At 35.3% G+C, this 17,555-nt stretch overlaps 1 protein-coding gene across 1 annotated transcript in view; it reads right to left on the bottom strand.

The window, feature by feature from the left end:
* Positions 1–17,555, bottom strand: part of SAMSN1 (SAM domain, SH3 domain and nuclear localization signals 1) — a 58,141-nt gene that overhangs the window by 18,550 nt on the left and 22,036 nt on the right. The window contains 4 exon segments of the mRNA NM_001035404.1: positions 1,568–1,719; positions 4,379–4,508; positions 8,882–9,031; positions 13,651–13,722. Of these exon segments, the coding sequence (NP_001030481.1) occupies positions 1,568–1,719; positions 4,379–4,508; positions 8,882–9,031; positions 13,651–13,722 (504 nt within the window).

The raw sequence follows: 17,555 nt of genomic DNA, 5'->3' as shown, positions 1-17,555 counted from the left end.
ATTCTTGCCACCTCTTCTTAATAGCCTCTGCTTCTGTTAGGTCCCTACCATTTCTGTCCTTTATTGAGCCCATCTTCTCATGAAATGTTCCCTTGGTATCTCTAATTTTCTTGAAGAGATTTCTAGTCTTTCCCATTCTATTGTTTTCCTCTATTTCTTTGCACTGATCGCTGAGGAAGGCTTTCTTATCTCTCGTTGCTATTCTTTAAAACTCTGCATTCAAATGGGTATGTCTGTCCTTTTCTCCTTTGCTTTCGCTTCCCTTCTTTTCACAGCTATTTGACAGTACTGACTATAGAAAATTAATAATTTCTACTCTTTAGCTATAGCGACTTTGTGTCACTAAAATGAATAATCTAACATCTATAAAGTATTTTACCACTAAATCTTCCTCTGTTTGTACTATTGTAACACCTCCTCCTCTTGAGTACAAACAAAAGTATGAACATGATGAATTTCAAACCTGTGATTATGTTATATGACAGGAGGGGCTATGCATACATAATTAATACCCAAAATTTATTAATTTGGGAATTAAAAAGAAGTTATCTGGGTACTTCTGACTTAATCAGGTAGGACCTCTTAAAACAGATTTGAAGCATGGGTGAGCTTTTCTGCTATAGCTATTGAAGGAGTGAACTGCCATGTTAAAGAAAATCATGGCTGGCAACCTCAGGGGACTGAGAATGGCTCCCAGTTAATATACCTTAGGAAAGCAGAAAACTCAGTGCTATACGCAATAAGAACTGAATTATGCCAACAGCTGGTGAGCATGAAAATGGACCCTGAGTCTCAGATAAGATCACAGCTTCAGCTGACACCTTGATTTCAGCCCAGTGAGACCTTAAAAAGACCACCCAATTGAGCCCACATGTAAGACCTACAGAACTGTGAAATAATAATATATTTGTGTTGTTTGAAGCCCTTACAGCAAAAGAAAATGAATAGAGGAGGCAACAGTGAAGAAAAGGGAATTCAGAAGGAAATATCATTTAGAGAAAATTGTCCAGTTACTCATGGCATTTGCAAGTACTGACTCAAGTATTGAAATTGCCTGACCAATTCTGGCTCCTAAGGCCTTTACTCTCCTCGACTCTGCCTGATATTTCCATTTTCTTTCTGTCTCCTTGGGTTCATTATTTTTACTCCAACAAGTATCAAGTACAACTAGGCACTTCTAATAACTTGTGAGGCTTTTGGTAGTCAGAAAAAATGTAGACAGTTCCTTCTCCCTTAAAAGGCTATGATTCTAGGAGGTGGGTCATAGAGGATCTTGCTTTGATTCATGTCATCGAGTGTCCTATGAAGCAATTATCCTTCAATAAAATATAAATTAATTAAAAAAGGCTATGATCCTGCATTATCTACAAAACACAACTTTTGTGAATAGCCTCGAAAGACGGATTGCCCTACCTTACCTCTTGTGTGTTGTTTGAATTCCTGCCACAGTAAACCAGTCCTCATTTCTCCTGTTGGGAAGATACACTCATCCCTAGTTCCCCATACTTGTACTTCCTGAAAGAGATCATACACCCAGCCATAGACAAACCATACAGAATGCACACACCTTGATTTTGAGGGAATCAGTGTCATAGGGGCTTGGTGTGAAATCGGTGTGTACTCGGGCACGGCCACAGAATGGTCCAGAGTAGGGGCTGTCATCATCGAGTCGAAAGCTGTCCCGGTTACTTGTACCATCTGAACAACTTGTTATTCCACCTGATGAAAGCAAAGCAGACATTTACAGTTCTCATTGAAGGTTCATAACATTCTGAACCGTCACCTGGACATAACTAAGCAGAAACAATGCTGAACAATTGGATGCCAGCCTCCTGCGGGGGTTCTAAGTGACTGACTGCTTATTTTTGCTCCCAGTCCTTCTCCATCAGTGACTTCTGTCCTGAGCCATTTCTGATCTTTATTCAGTCAACCTGATCCTTCTTTCCTCAACCACCAATTCAAGCACTCTCTTACTTCGGCCTCTGTGATCTGATCCAGTAGCACAGTGCTTTGAGCATTGGCTACTTGCTAAAGAGGCAGGAAGTATATAGCCCTAATGCCCTGTACAAGGCAGATAATGAATTTTGTACATGTAAACAAAGACAGAAGCCTATAATAACAGTTTGATTTTTGTGTGCTATTGATCAGGAATGGTCAAAGCATAAGCCACAAATCTTCCTACAACTTACTATGATGTAGCAAAAATGGTGTTTCAGACTTCCTCCTGTGTACCAAAAGCCATTCTGAGACAACAGCTCTATGCATAAAAGGTAGCGTTTTTGCTTGTAGTGTGAATGACAGGGAAAGAGAAAGTGTGTTATAGTATCTATACTCCTAAATGGTTCAAACCTGTTCTAAACTGGGCTATTAAAACGGCTCCAAAACCTTGTTCTCTGGTCCTCTTCCTTTCTGATCTGGAACCTCAAGGGGGGAAAAAAATAGATTTCGTATTTGCTGCCTAGGGGCAAGAATGGTTCACAGGGGTGGTTACTCTGAGTCTCCTACCACTCTCAGTCGTCACCTCTCTTTTTCCTTTGGTGCGGTCCTTTGGTGCTCTGTTTCATGAGGGAGCAGGCCCAGTATCTCTACCATTCATTCAAATAAGTGTAGAAATAAGATAAAGATCCCTAGGGATGCTTCATTTTTTATATAATGAAAGTTGCTCAGTCGTGTCTGACTCTTGGCAACCCCATGCACTATAGCCTGCCAGGCTCCTCTGCCCATGGAATTCTCCAGACAAGAATACTGGAGTGGGTTGCCATTCCCTCCTCCAGGGGATCTTTCCAACCCAGGGATCAAACCCAGGTCTCTGCATTGCAGGCAGATTCTTTACTGTCCAAGCCACCAGGGAAGCCCTCATTTTTTATATGGACTGGTGTAAAAAAAAAAGTGAGTTGCATCTAGTCACAGATATTAAGCTGTGTTTGATAATGGCTAAGTGGACTCCCATTTCCCTTATTCTCTCTTCCATGACTACTTCAGGCCCTGGCTTTTCATGGTATATTAAAGTTAATAAAATTCTACCCACATTTGGCACCCACAATTTTGAATTTTAAAACTTCCAGCAGAAATGAATACTAATGATATCTGAATTTCACACATGCAAAATATACCCTTCAAATGTTTCTGTATTAGCTTTTACTTCACAAAATAGCTATTCTACAGCCAATAGGCAAGCAGGAATAAAATTCAGGATATTTTCAACATCTGGTCTTTGTGATCCATCTTCAAATAACAGAAGCAGCTGATTTAGAATGGAATGGAAAATAAACTTTGCAAAAAACCATTTAAAAGCCCTGAAAAGATTCAAAAGACATGAAACAGTATACATATAAAAAATTTACAAGGCATCCTGTAGTATCAATAGTTTCATTAAAATATTGTAGCAGGACATATGACTGAAGCCTGAGTGACTTCTTTGTTAAAATGATATTTTTTTAGAAAATTCTTATTGAACGCATGCTGATTCTTTTTTGTCACCTAATTGATATGTGCTCAGTCTCTCGTTTGTGTATGACTCTTAGGAACCCTATGAATGATAGCCCCCCAGGGCCCTCTGTCCATGGGATTCTCCAGGCAAGAATACTGGAATGGGTTGCCATTTCCTCCTCCAGGGGGATCTTCCCAACCAGAGATCAAACCTGCGTCTCTTATGTCTCCTGCATTGGCAGGTGGGTTCTTTACCACTAGCACCACCTGGGAAGCCCTACCTAATTGGTGATATTCCTACTATTTAGTATTTATATACCACCTCACTTTTTACTCCCTAATGCTGGATGGATACCTAGAATTGATGCAAATGTCCTGTTCTTTTCAGAATATTCCAGACAAAAAAAAGGAAAGGAAGGAAATAGTGAGAGGGGAAGGATAGGGAAGAAATAAATAAAATATGGGGAAAAAATGAAAGAAAAAGAAAGAAAGACAGGGAAGAAGGGAGAGGTAGTAAGATAGAAGGGAGAAAGAAAGGAAGAGAAGAGGAAACGAAGGAGTAAGTGGGGTATGGAGAAAGGGAAGGAAAAAAGGCAGAGAACAGGATTTTAGTTTTCTGAATATTTCAATTACTTTAAAAAATCTGGATTCAAAATAATGCTAGTTCTCTCCAGCATACTATATTGTAGGATTCAGATTTAATCACCCAATGTGATCTTTTTAAGGCCTATCCCAAGAGCCCTGCTGACCACAGTGCTAAAATTTTCAAAGTATTCCATAATCCTAATATACTATGTATTATTTTAAATAATAGCAATTCCATAGATTCAACATGCTAATCAAATAGCTGGAAGCTTGTTGCTCTTTTCACAAGCCTGAGAGAAATCAATTCGTTGTTTTTAGTTACTCAACCCAGATCTCCCATCTTGTCACTTTTCTATAGCCTTACTTGATGAGCTCTGCCCACTGTAGAGACTGTCCAAGGAGTCACTGGTTTTGAGGGAGATCTTCTCAATGTGGGTTCCAAGCGTGGGGTCACTGTTCCGGTATGGGAGGGTATCCTCTCCATCTTCCTCATCCTTCAGAAAATCATATCAGAAGTTAAGTGCAAAGAACTGATTTCCTTGGAGACTTTCACTGTGTGCATTGATTTAGCAAACAAGACAATACTTTAGCAACAAAATACTTAGGAATACATCAGCATCAAATATGAGTGTCATTAATCCTTAGCTCAATTTCTAGCAAAACGTTTTTTGGTATTCTTGGAAAAATTCTTTAGCTGAAACAGTCCACATTTTGGAATTTAACTGAAATTATCCAGTTTATTTTTGTAATTAGAATGAATATCATACCAAGACTATTTAATCAGAAATGTTAGGTTTATTAACATTTGTGCTTTATCTGTTAAAGTGCTTTTGTTTCTTCCTGTTCTTCTTATCATCTGTTTACCACCATTACTAATCCTTTGAGATCTGATATTACAAGTTTAAACTCTGCATAGTTGCTTCATGTCACTTATTTGCACCCTACCAGATCACTAGATATGAATAAAACATGCACACTTTGCAATTCTAAAGCAAAGCTTATCTAAGAAGCTTTACAAATCTCATACGGTGCTTGCCACCTAGTCAAGTGAAAAGCAAATCTTGCATAAAATTAGGAAAGACAGACAATCTCAAAAGAAATTACATCTGCTTGAAAACACCTCAAATGTTTTCCATATTTAGATAGTTTCAACAAAACCTATGAATTTCTTAATACTCATTAAAATATAATTCAATATTCCTCATTTTTTAGCATTTCTAAACATTGATAAAACTTCAGAATAAACATATGATATATGCTTAGTTTGATTCTCTGCTTTTATCCATTCCTTTATTCATTTGTTCAATCATTCAGTACAAGCCTGTAGAACATCTTCTAAGCAACTGGCATTGTTTGGGGGAACTGAGGATACCATGGTAAACAAAATTCAGGGTCCTACCTTTAATAAGGTACATTTTAGGTACATTCTTAGGCTGTGTGTGTGTGTGTGTGTGCACACACGCACGTGTGTGCATGCATGTGTGTGCATGTGTACTCTTTGGGGAGGTTTGTGTAAACAAAATGAACAAGACAATTTCAGAGAATAAGTGCTATGAAGGAAATAAAACGGGATGAAGTGAAAGGTTTAGCTATTCAGATTAGGTTTGGAGGAAGGTTGACTGATTTAGAGGGACCACCAAAGACCTCCTCCAAATGGTAACAGAGTCAGCATTATTGATCTGAATGATAAGACGATGTGACTTATATGAAGATTTGGAGATAGTATCCCACTCAAAAGAAATAGCAGGAACAAAATAGCTAAACAAAGAATTAACTTGAGTTATGCAGAGGAAAGGGTTTTCCAGGGGGCTAGCAGGTAAAGAATCCACATGCAAAGCAGGAGGTGCAGGCAGACAGTTTCATCTCCTGGTCAGGAAGATCCGCTGGAGGAGGAAATGGCAACCCATTCCAGTATTCTTGCCTGGAAAATCCCATGGACAATGGAGCCAGGTAGGCTACAGTCCACGGGGTTGCGGAGTCAGACATGACTGAAGCAACTGGACATGCACACATGCAGAGGAAAACAACAAGGCCAGTATAGCTGGAGCTGAATGAGAGCAAGGAGAGTATTAGGGTATGAGCTCAGAGAAGTAGACTGGAGCCAGATCAGAAGGAACTTCTGAAGCCACTTGAAGTGACCATGCAAATCTCTTGCTGTGGGGACCCTTCTTTACTGACATCTCTAACTACTGGCCCTCTGTATTCACCACTGTGTTCGCAAGGAAGCCATGTACCAATGACTTAAATAGTGGGGCTACCATTTGAGTCCATGCTGGTGGGATGTGGGGCTTCTTTAATGAAAACCTTGGGTTCGAGGACTTCCTATCAATCTGGCCAAATCTTTCTTCAAACAGTGCTGAAGTGTGAGATTTGAATGATCCTTCTTCTTTCTTTGTCTCCTTTTATAGTTATCAGACTTGCATTTTATTCTAAAGGATTTTCTAGCTCATTTTTTCTTTCTCTTCTTTATCCTTCACAGGCATTTTCTCCAGTAAGTCTTTGGTGTGTCTATTCCTTTCTTGGGGTCTACTTCTCAGAGGACTGTAATGAACACATCATAGTAAGGGAATGCATTTTGGTACTGTAAAATTTTAACTGGTACTGTAAAATTTTAACTGGTACTGTAAAATTTTAATTTCAGAACTTGACTTTTCAAATATCTTTCTGGCTTTCATGTGGAGAGTGGCTTTTATGGAGGAAAGAGTGAAAGAAAGGAAACCAATTAGGTAATCTAGGCAAGAGAGGTCGTTTACTTAATCTAAAGCAGAAATAACTTACATGGAGATATTAAGAGTTTTTAGATATGCTTTGGGGTTAAAACTAGAAGGATATGCTGATTAATTGCTATGAAGAGTGGGAGAAAGAATGAATTTTGGGTGATCTCCGGGAGTTGGTGATGGACAGGGAGGCCTGGCGTGCTGCGATTCATGGGGTCGCAAAGAGTCGGACACGACTGAGCGGCTGAACTGAACTGAACTGAACTGATAGGCTTTCTTCTTTTTTCCTTTCCTTCTCCTTCTTTCTCTCTCTTCCCCTTCCTTTCTTTCCAACATCTACCATTAGTACAGTTTTGCTTTTACTTGGAAGACTGGACAAGAAACAAACTCTTTGTACAGCATAGAGAGTCAGTAATTCCATTTTAGGGATATCAAGTTCTAGATATCTATTATGCATCTAAGTGATAATATCAAATAAGCAACTGGTTGTATAACAGATAAGCAAAGAGATCATAGCTAGAGATGTAATTGTGAAAAACAAAGTCATGAGACAAAATGAGATCACTTAGAAAGACTAAACTGAGTAAAGCATCTGGGAACAAGCCTCAGGAAGACTCAATATTTAGAAGGACAGGAAAGAAAGCATAGCCAAGACAGGAAACTACGAGAAAGAAGGAAAACAAGAATGCCCAAAGAAATCGTAAAAGAGAATGTTTCATATGTAATGAAGTCATCACTTGCATCAGACACAGCTGAGAAGTATGTAAGAAGAAAGAAAGGTGACCATTTGATTTGGCAACACAGAGGTTAATACTGACCGTGAGTATTCTATTGTTTGAATGGAGTACTGGGGAGAGAAATCCTGTTGAAGTGGGTTAAAAACAGACCAGCTCTAAGACATATAGATCAACAGAATAGAACTGAGCCCATAAATAAATCCATATATTTATGATCAGTTCATTTTTCAACAAAGATGCCAAGGCAATACAGTGGGGAAATAATTGCCTTTTCAATAAAAAGCGTTGGGATAACTGAATATCCACATTCAAATGAATGAAGTTGGACTCCTACCACACACCATGTAGAAAAATTAATGGGCGATACACCAAATTTTAATACCTACAAGTATAAAACTCTTAGAGGAAAACACAGGAGTAAATCTTTGTAACCTTAGATCAAGCAATGGTTTCTTAGATATAACACTAAAAGCACAACTGATGATAGAAAAAATAAATCGGGCTACTCAAAATTATAATCATATGTGCTGTAAACGATACCATCAGGAAAGTGAAAATACGATCCACAAATGGGAGAAAGTATATCATATTGCAAATCACATATCTCATAAAGGATTTGTATCATAATATATTGTTTTAAAAATCATAAATGTCAACAATAAAAAGACAACCTAATTAAAAAAACAGGTAAAATATTTGAATAAACATTTTTCAAAAGAAGATATGCAAATGGCCAATAACACATGAAAAGTTTCTCAACATCATAAGCCACCAGGGAAATGCACATCAAAGTACAATAGTTCTCTTCCTACCCATTATGAAAGACTAACATAAAAAAGACAGACAGTAACAAGTGTTGACAAGCATGTGGAGAAATTGGAACTCTTGCACACTGGTAGTGGGACTGTAAAATGATGTAATTTCTTTAGGAGATACTTTGCCAGCTTCTCAAAGTATCAGACAGAGTTACCATGTAACCAAGAGAAATGAAGAATTTTTCCACATACAATCTTGAACAAAGACATTCATGGCAGCAATATTTAATATAGCCCCCAAGTGAAAGCGACCCACATGTTCACCAACTGATGAAACGATCAACAAAATGAAGCCTATCTATAAAACAGAGTATCATTTGCTAACGAAAAGAAATGAAGTATTACTGTTTGTTCCAACATAAATGATCTATGTTCCTCACATACAACATGCGGGATTTTTCTGAGCCTCTTGTTTCCTCTATTAAAATGTGAACAATAATACTGTCTTCCACCCAACTTCTGGGCAAAATTATCAAGGAAAAAAGTATATTGAAGTCCTTCATAAGCTACCAAGTACTTCTATATCTAGAAAAACCTGTTCCGTATTTTAAGAAATACATTAATAGAAAAATACAAATGATTAACAGAGGACGCTTACCTTTTCTTCAGAAAGGGCTTTGATGTACTTTTTGCCCGCTTTTTTCTTCATTGTCCAGGAAATAGCTCTCATTTTTTTACCTAAACTTGCTCCATTATGTGAAGTTTTGTTTTGTTCTCCACTTTCATTTATGGGTTCCCCTTCGCATACCTAGTTATAATTGTTTACAAAAGACAAAATAATGAAGCAATGAAAAGCATTGATCTGAAAACATCATTAGAAGATTCCAAATTTGTGAGCTTCCTGTACATTCTGTGTAGCAGTGTTCAAAATTTCAAACAAAATGAAAACAATGCATATTTTTAAAATTGTCTAGCTCTGGTTACCTGTATTACAGACTCAGAAAGTAAAACTTGTTATCGAAAGACATGAGCTTCACATCTGATATTATTAAAGATAATTTTAGCTACATTTTAATAGCTGTATAGTAGAATTACTTTAGTCCTTCCTGTTTATGAGATGGACAAAATAGAAAAAAAATGCCAAGCATGATGAGTGAATATCTACTTAGATGAGAGATATTTTTTGGAGGCCTTAGAAAGGCTGCAGCATCTATCCATGCTGAACAGGTACTAACATACCTTCTTGCTTCTTATAAATTGAAATGGTAATGGTTATTTTTTAAATTTTGGAGTTAATTAAATCCACAGAGAAACTGCAGTTTTTCCATCTTACAGGTTATGAATACGTGCACATTTCCAACATTCTCAAGTAACATTAATTATGAACTTGTTCCCGCCATTAGAACAGAGATCTTTATGTATTCCACATACTAATCAAATCTCTATTTAGACTGCTTCTGATTTTTGCCTATTAAGAATTTTGTTAAACCAGTGATTTCTCATCTAACTCAGAATAAAACAATGTTTACAGCTCACAAGGCTCTATAACAACATAATATAATGTGATATAATGCAATTATTATAATACATATTGCAATATAATATTGTTGTTATTTAGTCACTAGATTGTGTCTGATTCTTTTGTACTCCATAGACTGTGGTCCCCCAGTCTCCTCTGTGCCTGGGATTTCCCAGGCAAGAATACTGAAGTGGTTTGCCATTTCCTTCTCCAGGGGATCTTCCTACCCAGGGATTGAATCCACATCTTCTGTATTGGTGGGCAGATACTTTGCCACTGAGCCACCAAGGAAGCCCATAATATAATATATATATTACATTGTATACAGTGTATATGAGATAAAGAATTCAAACCATCTCACCCCTTGCTACTTCTCAAATTTTTCTTGTTCACTATAGGAATGATTCTCAAAATGTGGTTCTAAGACCAGTAGCAACAGAATCACTTGGGGCCAATTTGTGTTTTAACAAACTCTACAAGTGACTTTGATACATGCTAACATTTGAAACAACTGTAACTGAGTACTGCCACACTAGTCCCTCTGCCGTTTCTCTTTCATATTCCCACCAATGTTTGTACTGGTTTCAGCCATTGGCTTCCACCAGATATCTACAGATGTCTTCCTTCATTCATCCAGGTTTCCACCCACATGCCAAGTAATGGAAGAGAAATTTTCTGACTGATCACCCCATTTGCAATAGCCCACACATGTCCACACTCCCTGTATGTTTACTATGATTTATTCTTCTTCTAAGCACTTAACAGTATCCAATAATATATTTGTTTGTTCTTTATATTTTACTGCCTGCGTCTCCCACTATGATATATGCTCCATGAGACTTGAGACTTTATCTGCTTTATTCATCCTGAGCATCTAAATATTTCCAAGAACATAACTGACCCTCAATAGTTTTTAATAAATAGAACTTCTTATGTAGAACTTAGGCATTTTTTTCCCCTTGGAGGACATTTTTGGGTGACATATACATAATATCCCAGATTTGCAAGAAAGGACCCTTGAAGGTCATCTAGTCTAGTACTGTCCACCATCTCCAATAGGTGGGTGGCCAGTCATTCCCTGAATATAAAAAATCATGGGAAACGTCTGTTTAGTGAACTTGAATATTTTAATATGAAGGTGTAACCACATAGTTAACATCATTGTTAATAAATATTATGTTTTACTTCACATCTTACCCCAAATTGCCTATGATAAATATGAATGGACAGCCAATTTAAGTCCTCATTGCACTTTATTAATGTCTACATTCAGGGTTATAAAGGCAAAGATTCTTTGCCTGAATCTTTGCCTGAATAAAATACAACTGAAGCACTGAATAAAATACAACTTGGAACTACTTAAAAATTTTAGTGTTAGGCCTTTTATTTTCTCTTTACTTAAACTTTTTCTATCTTCATCGTAAAGCTATAAACTAAAATAAGAAAATATATTAGTTTATTACTATCTGTGTTAACTTACCATTGCCTAAGTTTCAAAAAAGGGCCATAAATATTTTTAATTTCAGGCTTTTCCATAATTATTTACAGAAGCTTTGAGGAGACTCTGTTGACATATATTTAATTTCAATATTTTTCTGTGCTTTTCTCTTTCATAGCCTGAATCTCAGTTTATTTATATACTTACTTATGGGTTTTTTTTGTTGTTGTTGTTTTAAAGTCTGTCTCCCCCTAGACTCTAGGCTTCATGAAGTAAGGATTTTCACCTGTATTGTAACAGTACTTTCTGAGTGCCTAAGGGAGATACTCAAGTAGATGCTCAATACACGTTTATTGAATGAGTGAATGACGGTTTGCTAAAAAATGTACAAACTGCTTTATCAAGTTCATTAAATTCTCTCACAAATTGCTAGGCCACCATTACTAATCAATAAGTTTGAATGAGCCTGAGCAACTTTTATAGGTCAACTCTAGAAGAAAAACTTAATAACAGTAAATATACCTACATAGGATTATAGAAAGTATAGGATTATACAATATGGGAGTTTGGGGCTGACATGTACACACTGTTATTTAAAATAGGTAACCAACAAGGACCTACCGTATAGCACAGGGAATTCTCCTCTATAACAATCTAAATAGGAAAATAATTTGAAAAAAAAAGATACTAATATATGTATAACTGAGTCACTTTGCCCTGCATCTGAAACTGACACAACAGTGTTAATCAACTACACTTCAATTTAAAATAAAGATTTAAAAAAAGATCAACAGGAAATCCCTCATGCTAAAAAAATTATATCTGTCTTCTCAATGTATACCATTTGTAAAAGAAATACGTTTGGGTTCTCACTATTTGTGTTGTATAAGGCTTCTCACTATTTGTAAAAATTGTATAGGGTTTCTCATTATTTGCATTGTATTATTTACAATTATGTAAGTGTTGATAGACCATAAAGTTACATACAATTTTATATATTTATATCCATGTAGCTATAAAGGTTTATTCATAAGTTTATATATATAAATGTATAGGTGAATAAAATAAGGTATATGTAATGTATATATACATATAAAGGGATATAGTATGCACACATGTACATATATATGTATTAACAGAGGTATTTATAAAGAAGTAATAGATGTCATTTTCTTTCTACTTTTGTCTAGAATATCCGTTGCTGAAATAAACATATTTAAAGATAATATAGATAGATACAATATAGGAATCTGAAAGATATTCTGAGAAATTAGACATGATAAAGAAAATTCTTTGTAAAAAATAATAATGCAATATCTAGAATGAATAAGATGTGAATAATATCTAAAGCCTATTGATCTAAAACAAATCTACCACATGAATACATAAATCAGGTTCAATGATAAATATATACTTTCACTTTTCTCAGTATATATACCTCCTCTCTACTATTTTATTAGTTGTTATTCCTTCTTTAATCAGTTTTTACAGTTGGCCCATGACTTATGAGATAGTATAACAGAATAGCAAACTTTGGACAAGATCTCGCTTTCTGCCTTTGTCATTTATGACATGTATGATTTAGAAGTAATTTTGTTCAAACATATTTCTTCAATGATAAAATAAAAATAATATTTCCTACTTACAGTTAGGTAAAGTGCTTAATGTTGTGCTTACTTCCTGGTAAGTGCTCAATTAAATGTAGTGATGATGATGATGTCAATAAGCTTATAGGAAGCTTTTCTTAAGCTACACTTTAAGGTGTTCATGGTTTGTAAATGTATATGGAGCTTCCCGAGTGGCACTAGTGGTAAAGAATCTACCTCAATGCAGGAGACGTAAGAGACATGGGTTAGATCCCTGGGTCAGGAAGATCCGCTGGAAGAGGAAATGACAACCCACTCCAATAGTCTTGCCTGGTGAATCTTATGGACAGAGGAGCCTGGTGGGCTACAGTCCATAGGGTTGCAAAGAGTCAGACACGACTGAAGAAGGGACTTAGCACAAACACACTCATGGAATGGTCACCGCTGATTTCATGGTTAAATGGTCACCACCATTTCAATGTGTACAAAGGTGTGAAAGTGTAAATGAGCAGAGCAGCCTATGCTCTCCTTAACTAGTTTCCAATGAAGCCATTTAATCACTTCCTAAATTTAAACAATTATAACTTACTTAAAATTTAACATGTATGTCATTTCATATGTGTTACTTTAAATTATAATTCTCTTCTTAAATTGATGTTCTGCCTTCCCAAACATCTCTAATGTTTCTTAGATAGCTTTTTACTCTTAATGCCCAGCATGGTGCTAGGTACTAAATAATTGTTCATTTGTCACAAAAATGTATGCAAGGCTATGGATTTTAAATATATATCTTTTGCTTACTGTAATTTGCAAAAGTTATATTGGCTTCATAATTTTTCATAATGCTTTGTATAACACTCATAAAAATGGAATGGAATACTAACCCCAGTCGAATCATCTGGTTTTGCTGTGGAATTATTCCAAAAACGATCAAAGTTCCCAAAACTGCTGCTGCGCTGTAAAATAGGAAAGAAAAACAAAAGAAACAGGATTTGTGACTTTCATTGATAAAACTGCTAAATATATTAGATTATGGCTTAATAAGCCCAAGTCTCTTGTGAATACAGGATTAAAAAGACTCTTCTTTCTGGAATATCTAAAGGTGCTGATGGTGTGTTATTAACATTCTAATATTTACAGTTCATAAAATGTCTTGTATGTTTATGATATAGTGTTAAGCGCCTTGTAGAAAATCTATTAAATTATTTGGACTTATAGTGTTAATTTTGCTTTTAAGAATGACATGTGTTGCTAGACAACCAGGCAACTAATAGAAAACAACAAAACAAAAAACCAAAAGCAAGCATTTGAGTAGATTAACCATTGTGCCTCATAAAGATCATATTTGTCAAAAAACTAATGCAAATGCATTTCCCAATGCTGACCCTTGATAATTTGAAACTCTCTACTAGATATCAGAAAAAGAAGGCAGCATATACACAGACCTATTAATAAATTGAAAACAGCATTTAGGTATGCACACTCTTAGGTTGGGGGTAAAACTGAATTTTTACACATTTAACTTGAAATTACAATGAGACCTCTAGATCAATTTCATTCACTGGTTTTGAGAGAAAGCTCAATATGTTAATAGAAACCTTGTTCTCTTGGATACTTTTTGCCTATAAGGCTAAATTTTTATTCTTATGTAACTCATTCTAGGCAGGTAATTATAAGCAATTCCTGATTACTACAAACTAAATGATTCTTCTAAAGACATTTTTCAAAAATCTTTAGTCATGGAATCAAAAATTGATATTTTCTCACTATTTAATTTTATATATTGTTTGAGATGGTGGATATCAGACATTACAGACTTTATATATGTTCTATCTTAAGAACTTCATTTCATTTCAAGCTTATAATATTTTCAAAATAGGCTGGTGGTACTGAAAAATAACCTGATAATTAGAAAAGTTAAAAATGGGAGTCAGTAATCTGTAAAACTTTGTATGTCCTTTAAAAGTCGCACACCGTTTTAGTTCAAGACGGCGTCAAAGGTACTTAGTCCTTGCAAGCACTCTTATTCTCAGATCTTCCTACTAGCTATCTTTAAAACTCCTTGTTTCTCTTTTAAATGAGTTTATATAAAAAGATCCTGGCATGTGACAAGGGGTGAGCTTGATAGACACTGTGACACAGAACACCACCCCAAGGATGAGGGCTGTGTTAGACACAATTAACACCTTTTTCTGACTTGCTACCCTTGCTGAAGAAGCCCTTCAGCTTGTGGCAAGAGGAGAGAAAAAGAAGGACTGAAATTGAAAACTACTCTGGAAAATACAATCTTCTCATGCAGGGCTTACGGACCTAGAATGATTTCTGAGAGCATTAATCACTTCAACTTGCCTAGTAGGCACTTCTGCCAGGCCATCATTGCCCGGAAATCGCGAAAGGGAATTGAGTGTGTTCTTGTTCTGCTTATAAACAATCTGAACACAGGGAAAGCTGTTACTTTTTTATATACTTGAAGCATTCTTATGGCCTATTGGAGCCTGTGCTTAGGGCACTTTTGTAGCCTATAACCAGTCTATGCCCTGCCTATTAAATATTAATGAAGGTTACAATGTGTTATCCACCTCTGGATAATGGGTCAGGTTGCCCAGAGGGGCACAGAATAGGCTCACCTCAGCACTTCTCCACAGTATCTTCTGCCATTAAGTAATCAATAGTCACCACCTTTTAAAATTAATTCTCCCCTCATTATATCAATAGAAGCAGATTGAGAAGTAGTGGTTTTCAGAACTATTACTTTGGGTTTTGTCAGTCATCTCATTACAAATCACTCAACAGATTCAAGCCAGAGGAGTAAAATATCAATCCATGCTAAGAAACCCTTAAGAAGCAAATCTAAGTATTTAAAATAATGTTTTTACAATTTCATTATTCTCTTGTCAGAAAGTGACTTTCTGAGATGGTTTCATAATGTATAGGCTATGGCTTATGATGAAAAAAGACTAATGTCTACTATGAGGTATGGATAATGAACAAATGTGTAATTTCTACTCTTGTTAACTTTCTAATGAAAAGGTGAATCATGTGGAGGTAAGCTGGTTTCATAGATGATAGTCCTTTACCAATGAGAATATATTTCAATACTGATAATTTTGCAGTTTATAATTATAGAGGATTAGACTTGGCAAATATTATTTTGTAACAAAGCTCCCATCAAGACAGAGCTATTATATAAACAAATAGATATCAACAAAAGAGTAACTTAAAAAAGCAATTCGTATTTTAGATAATTATTTGCTTCTGTTGGCATTAGATTATATTTAGTCTTCAACTATAAATCTGTATAGTATTTCCTTATCCAGTTAGATGTGTTTGTAAAATGACACACCTGTGTAAGATAATTTGGAAAAACTAACAAAATTACATGCAATTGACCTTTGACCCAAAATTTCATTTCTAGACAACTATAACAGATACACTTGAATATAAATTGATTTGCACATCCACATTCAATGGAAATTTTTTATAGAAAAGCTATAAACCTCAATGTTCACCAGGAGAGGACTGATTGAATAGTATATGGTAAATTCAAATAATAGAAATGTGTATATCTGCAAAAACCAGAAATATATCTCTTATCTGATGTGAAATGATCCCAGGATATAGTGTGTATGATAAAAGTCAAACATAGAAAAATGTACATAATAAACTGCTTTTTATCTAAGAGTGGAACTACATCTGTATGTTTCAATACAGGCAAATATGTATTTTCTTTCTTAGAGAAATTGGGTAAAATAAGCAAAGAAAAAGAAAAGAGAAAAAACAATTTTCTAAATATGCCTTATTTCACAGATTTGACTTTAAAACTATTTATAAACAAATTTAAATAAAAATAAAGGCAATCCCTAAAAATTCCAAATAAAAATAATTAATCTAATTTTATTTTGAATTCATGGCTTAGAGAGAGGAAATATTTTAAGCAACTAATAAAAAACAGTAATTTGATGGTTTAAAGAACAACAACAAAAATGACAAATTTTAACCAGTTTTCCAATCCCATTTACAACTGCATCCAAGAAAAGTACCTAGAAATCAATCTGACTATGGAGGTAAAAGACATGTACTCAGAAGACTGTTAGACACTCATGAAAGAAACTGAAAAGGACTCTTACAAATAGATATACCATGCTCATCTATTGGAAGAATTAATATTGCAAAAATTACCATATTACCCAAGGCAGTCTGTGAATTCAGTGCAATTCCTATCAAAATATTAAAGGTATTTTTTACAGACCTGCATGAGTTCACAAATAATTCTAAAAATTGCATAGAAACACAAAAGACCTTAAATAGTGACAGCAATCTTGAGAAAGAAGAACAAAATTGGAAGTAATCACACTGGCTGATTTGAAACTATACTACACAGCTACAGTAGTCAAAATAGTATGGTATAGACACAAAAACAAGCACATAGATTCATGTAACAGAATAGAGAGCCCAAAGTACACCACACTAAATGGTCAATTCTACAACGAAAGGAGCAAGCATATACAATGAAGAACAGACAGCTACTTCAACAAATGGCATTGGTAAACTGGAAAGCTATATGCGGAAGAATGAATTTGGATTATTTTGTTACAGTGCATAAGAAACTAAACTCAAAACAGATCATAGACTTAGATGTAAGACCTGAAATCTTAAAACTACTAGATGAACTCATAGGCAGTATATTCTTTGACATTGATCTTAGCAACATATTTTTTTGGATATGTCTCCTCCTACAAGGGAAACGAAACAAAAATAAATGGGACTACATAAATCTAAAAAGCTTTTT

Source organism: Bos taurus, chromosome 1, assembly GCF_002263795.3.
Source record: "Bos taurus isolate L1 Dominette 01449 registration number 42190680 breed Hereford chromosome 1, ARS-UCD2.0, whole genome shotgun sequence".
NCBI classification, from domain to species: domain Eukaryota; kingdom Metazoa; phylum Chordata; class Mammalia; order Artiodactyla; family Bovidae; genus Bos; species Bos taurus.
Note: the sequence above shows the minus strand (reverse complement) of the source record. Positions and strands in the feature narration are given on the sequence as shown.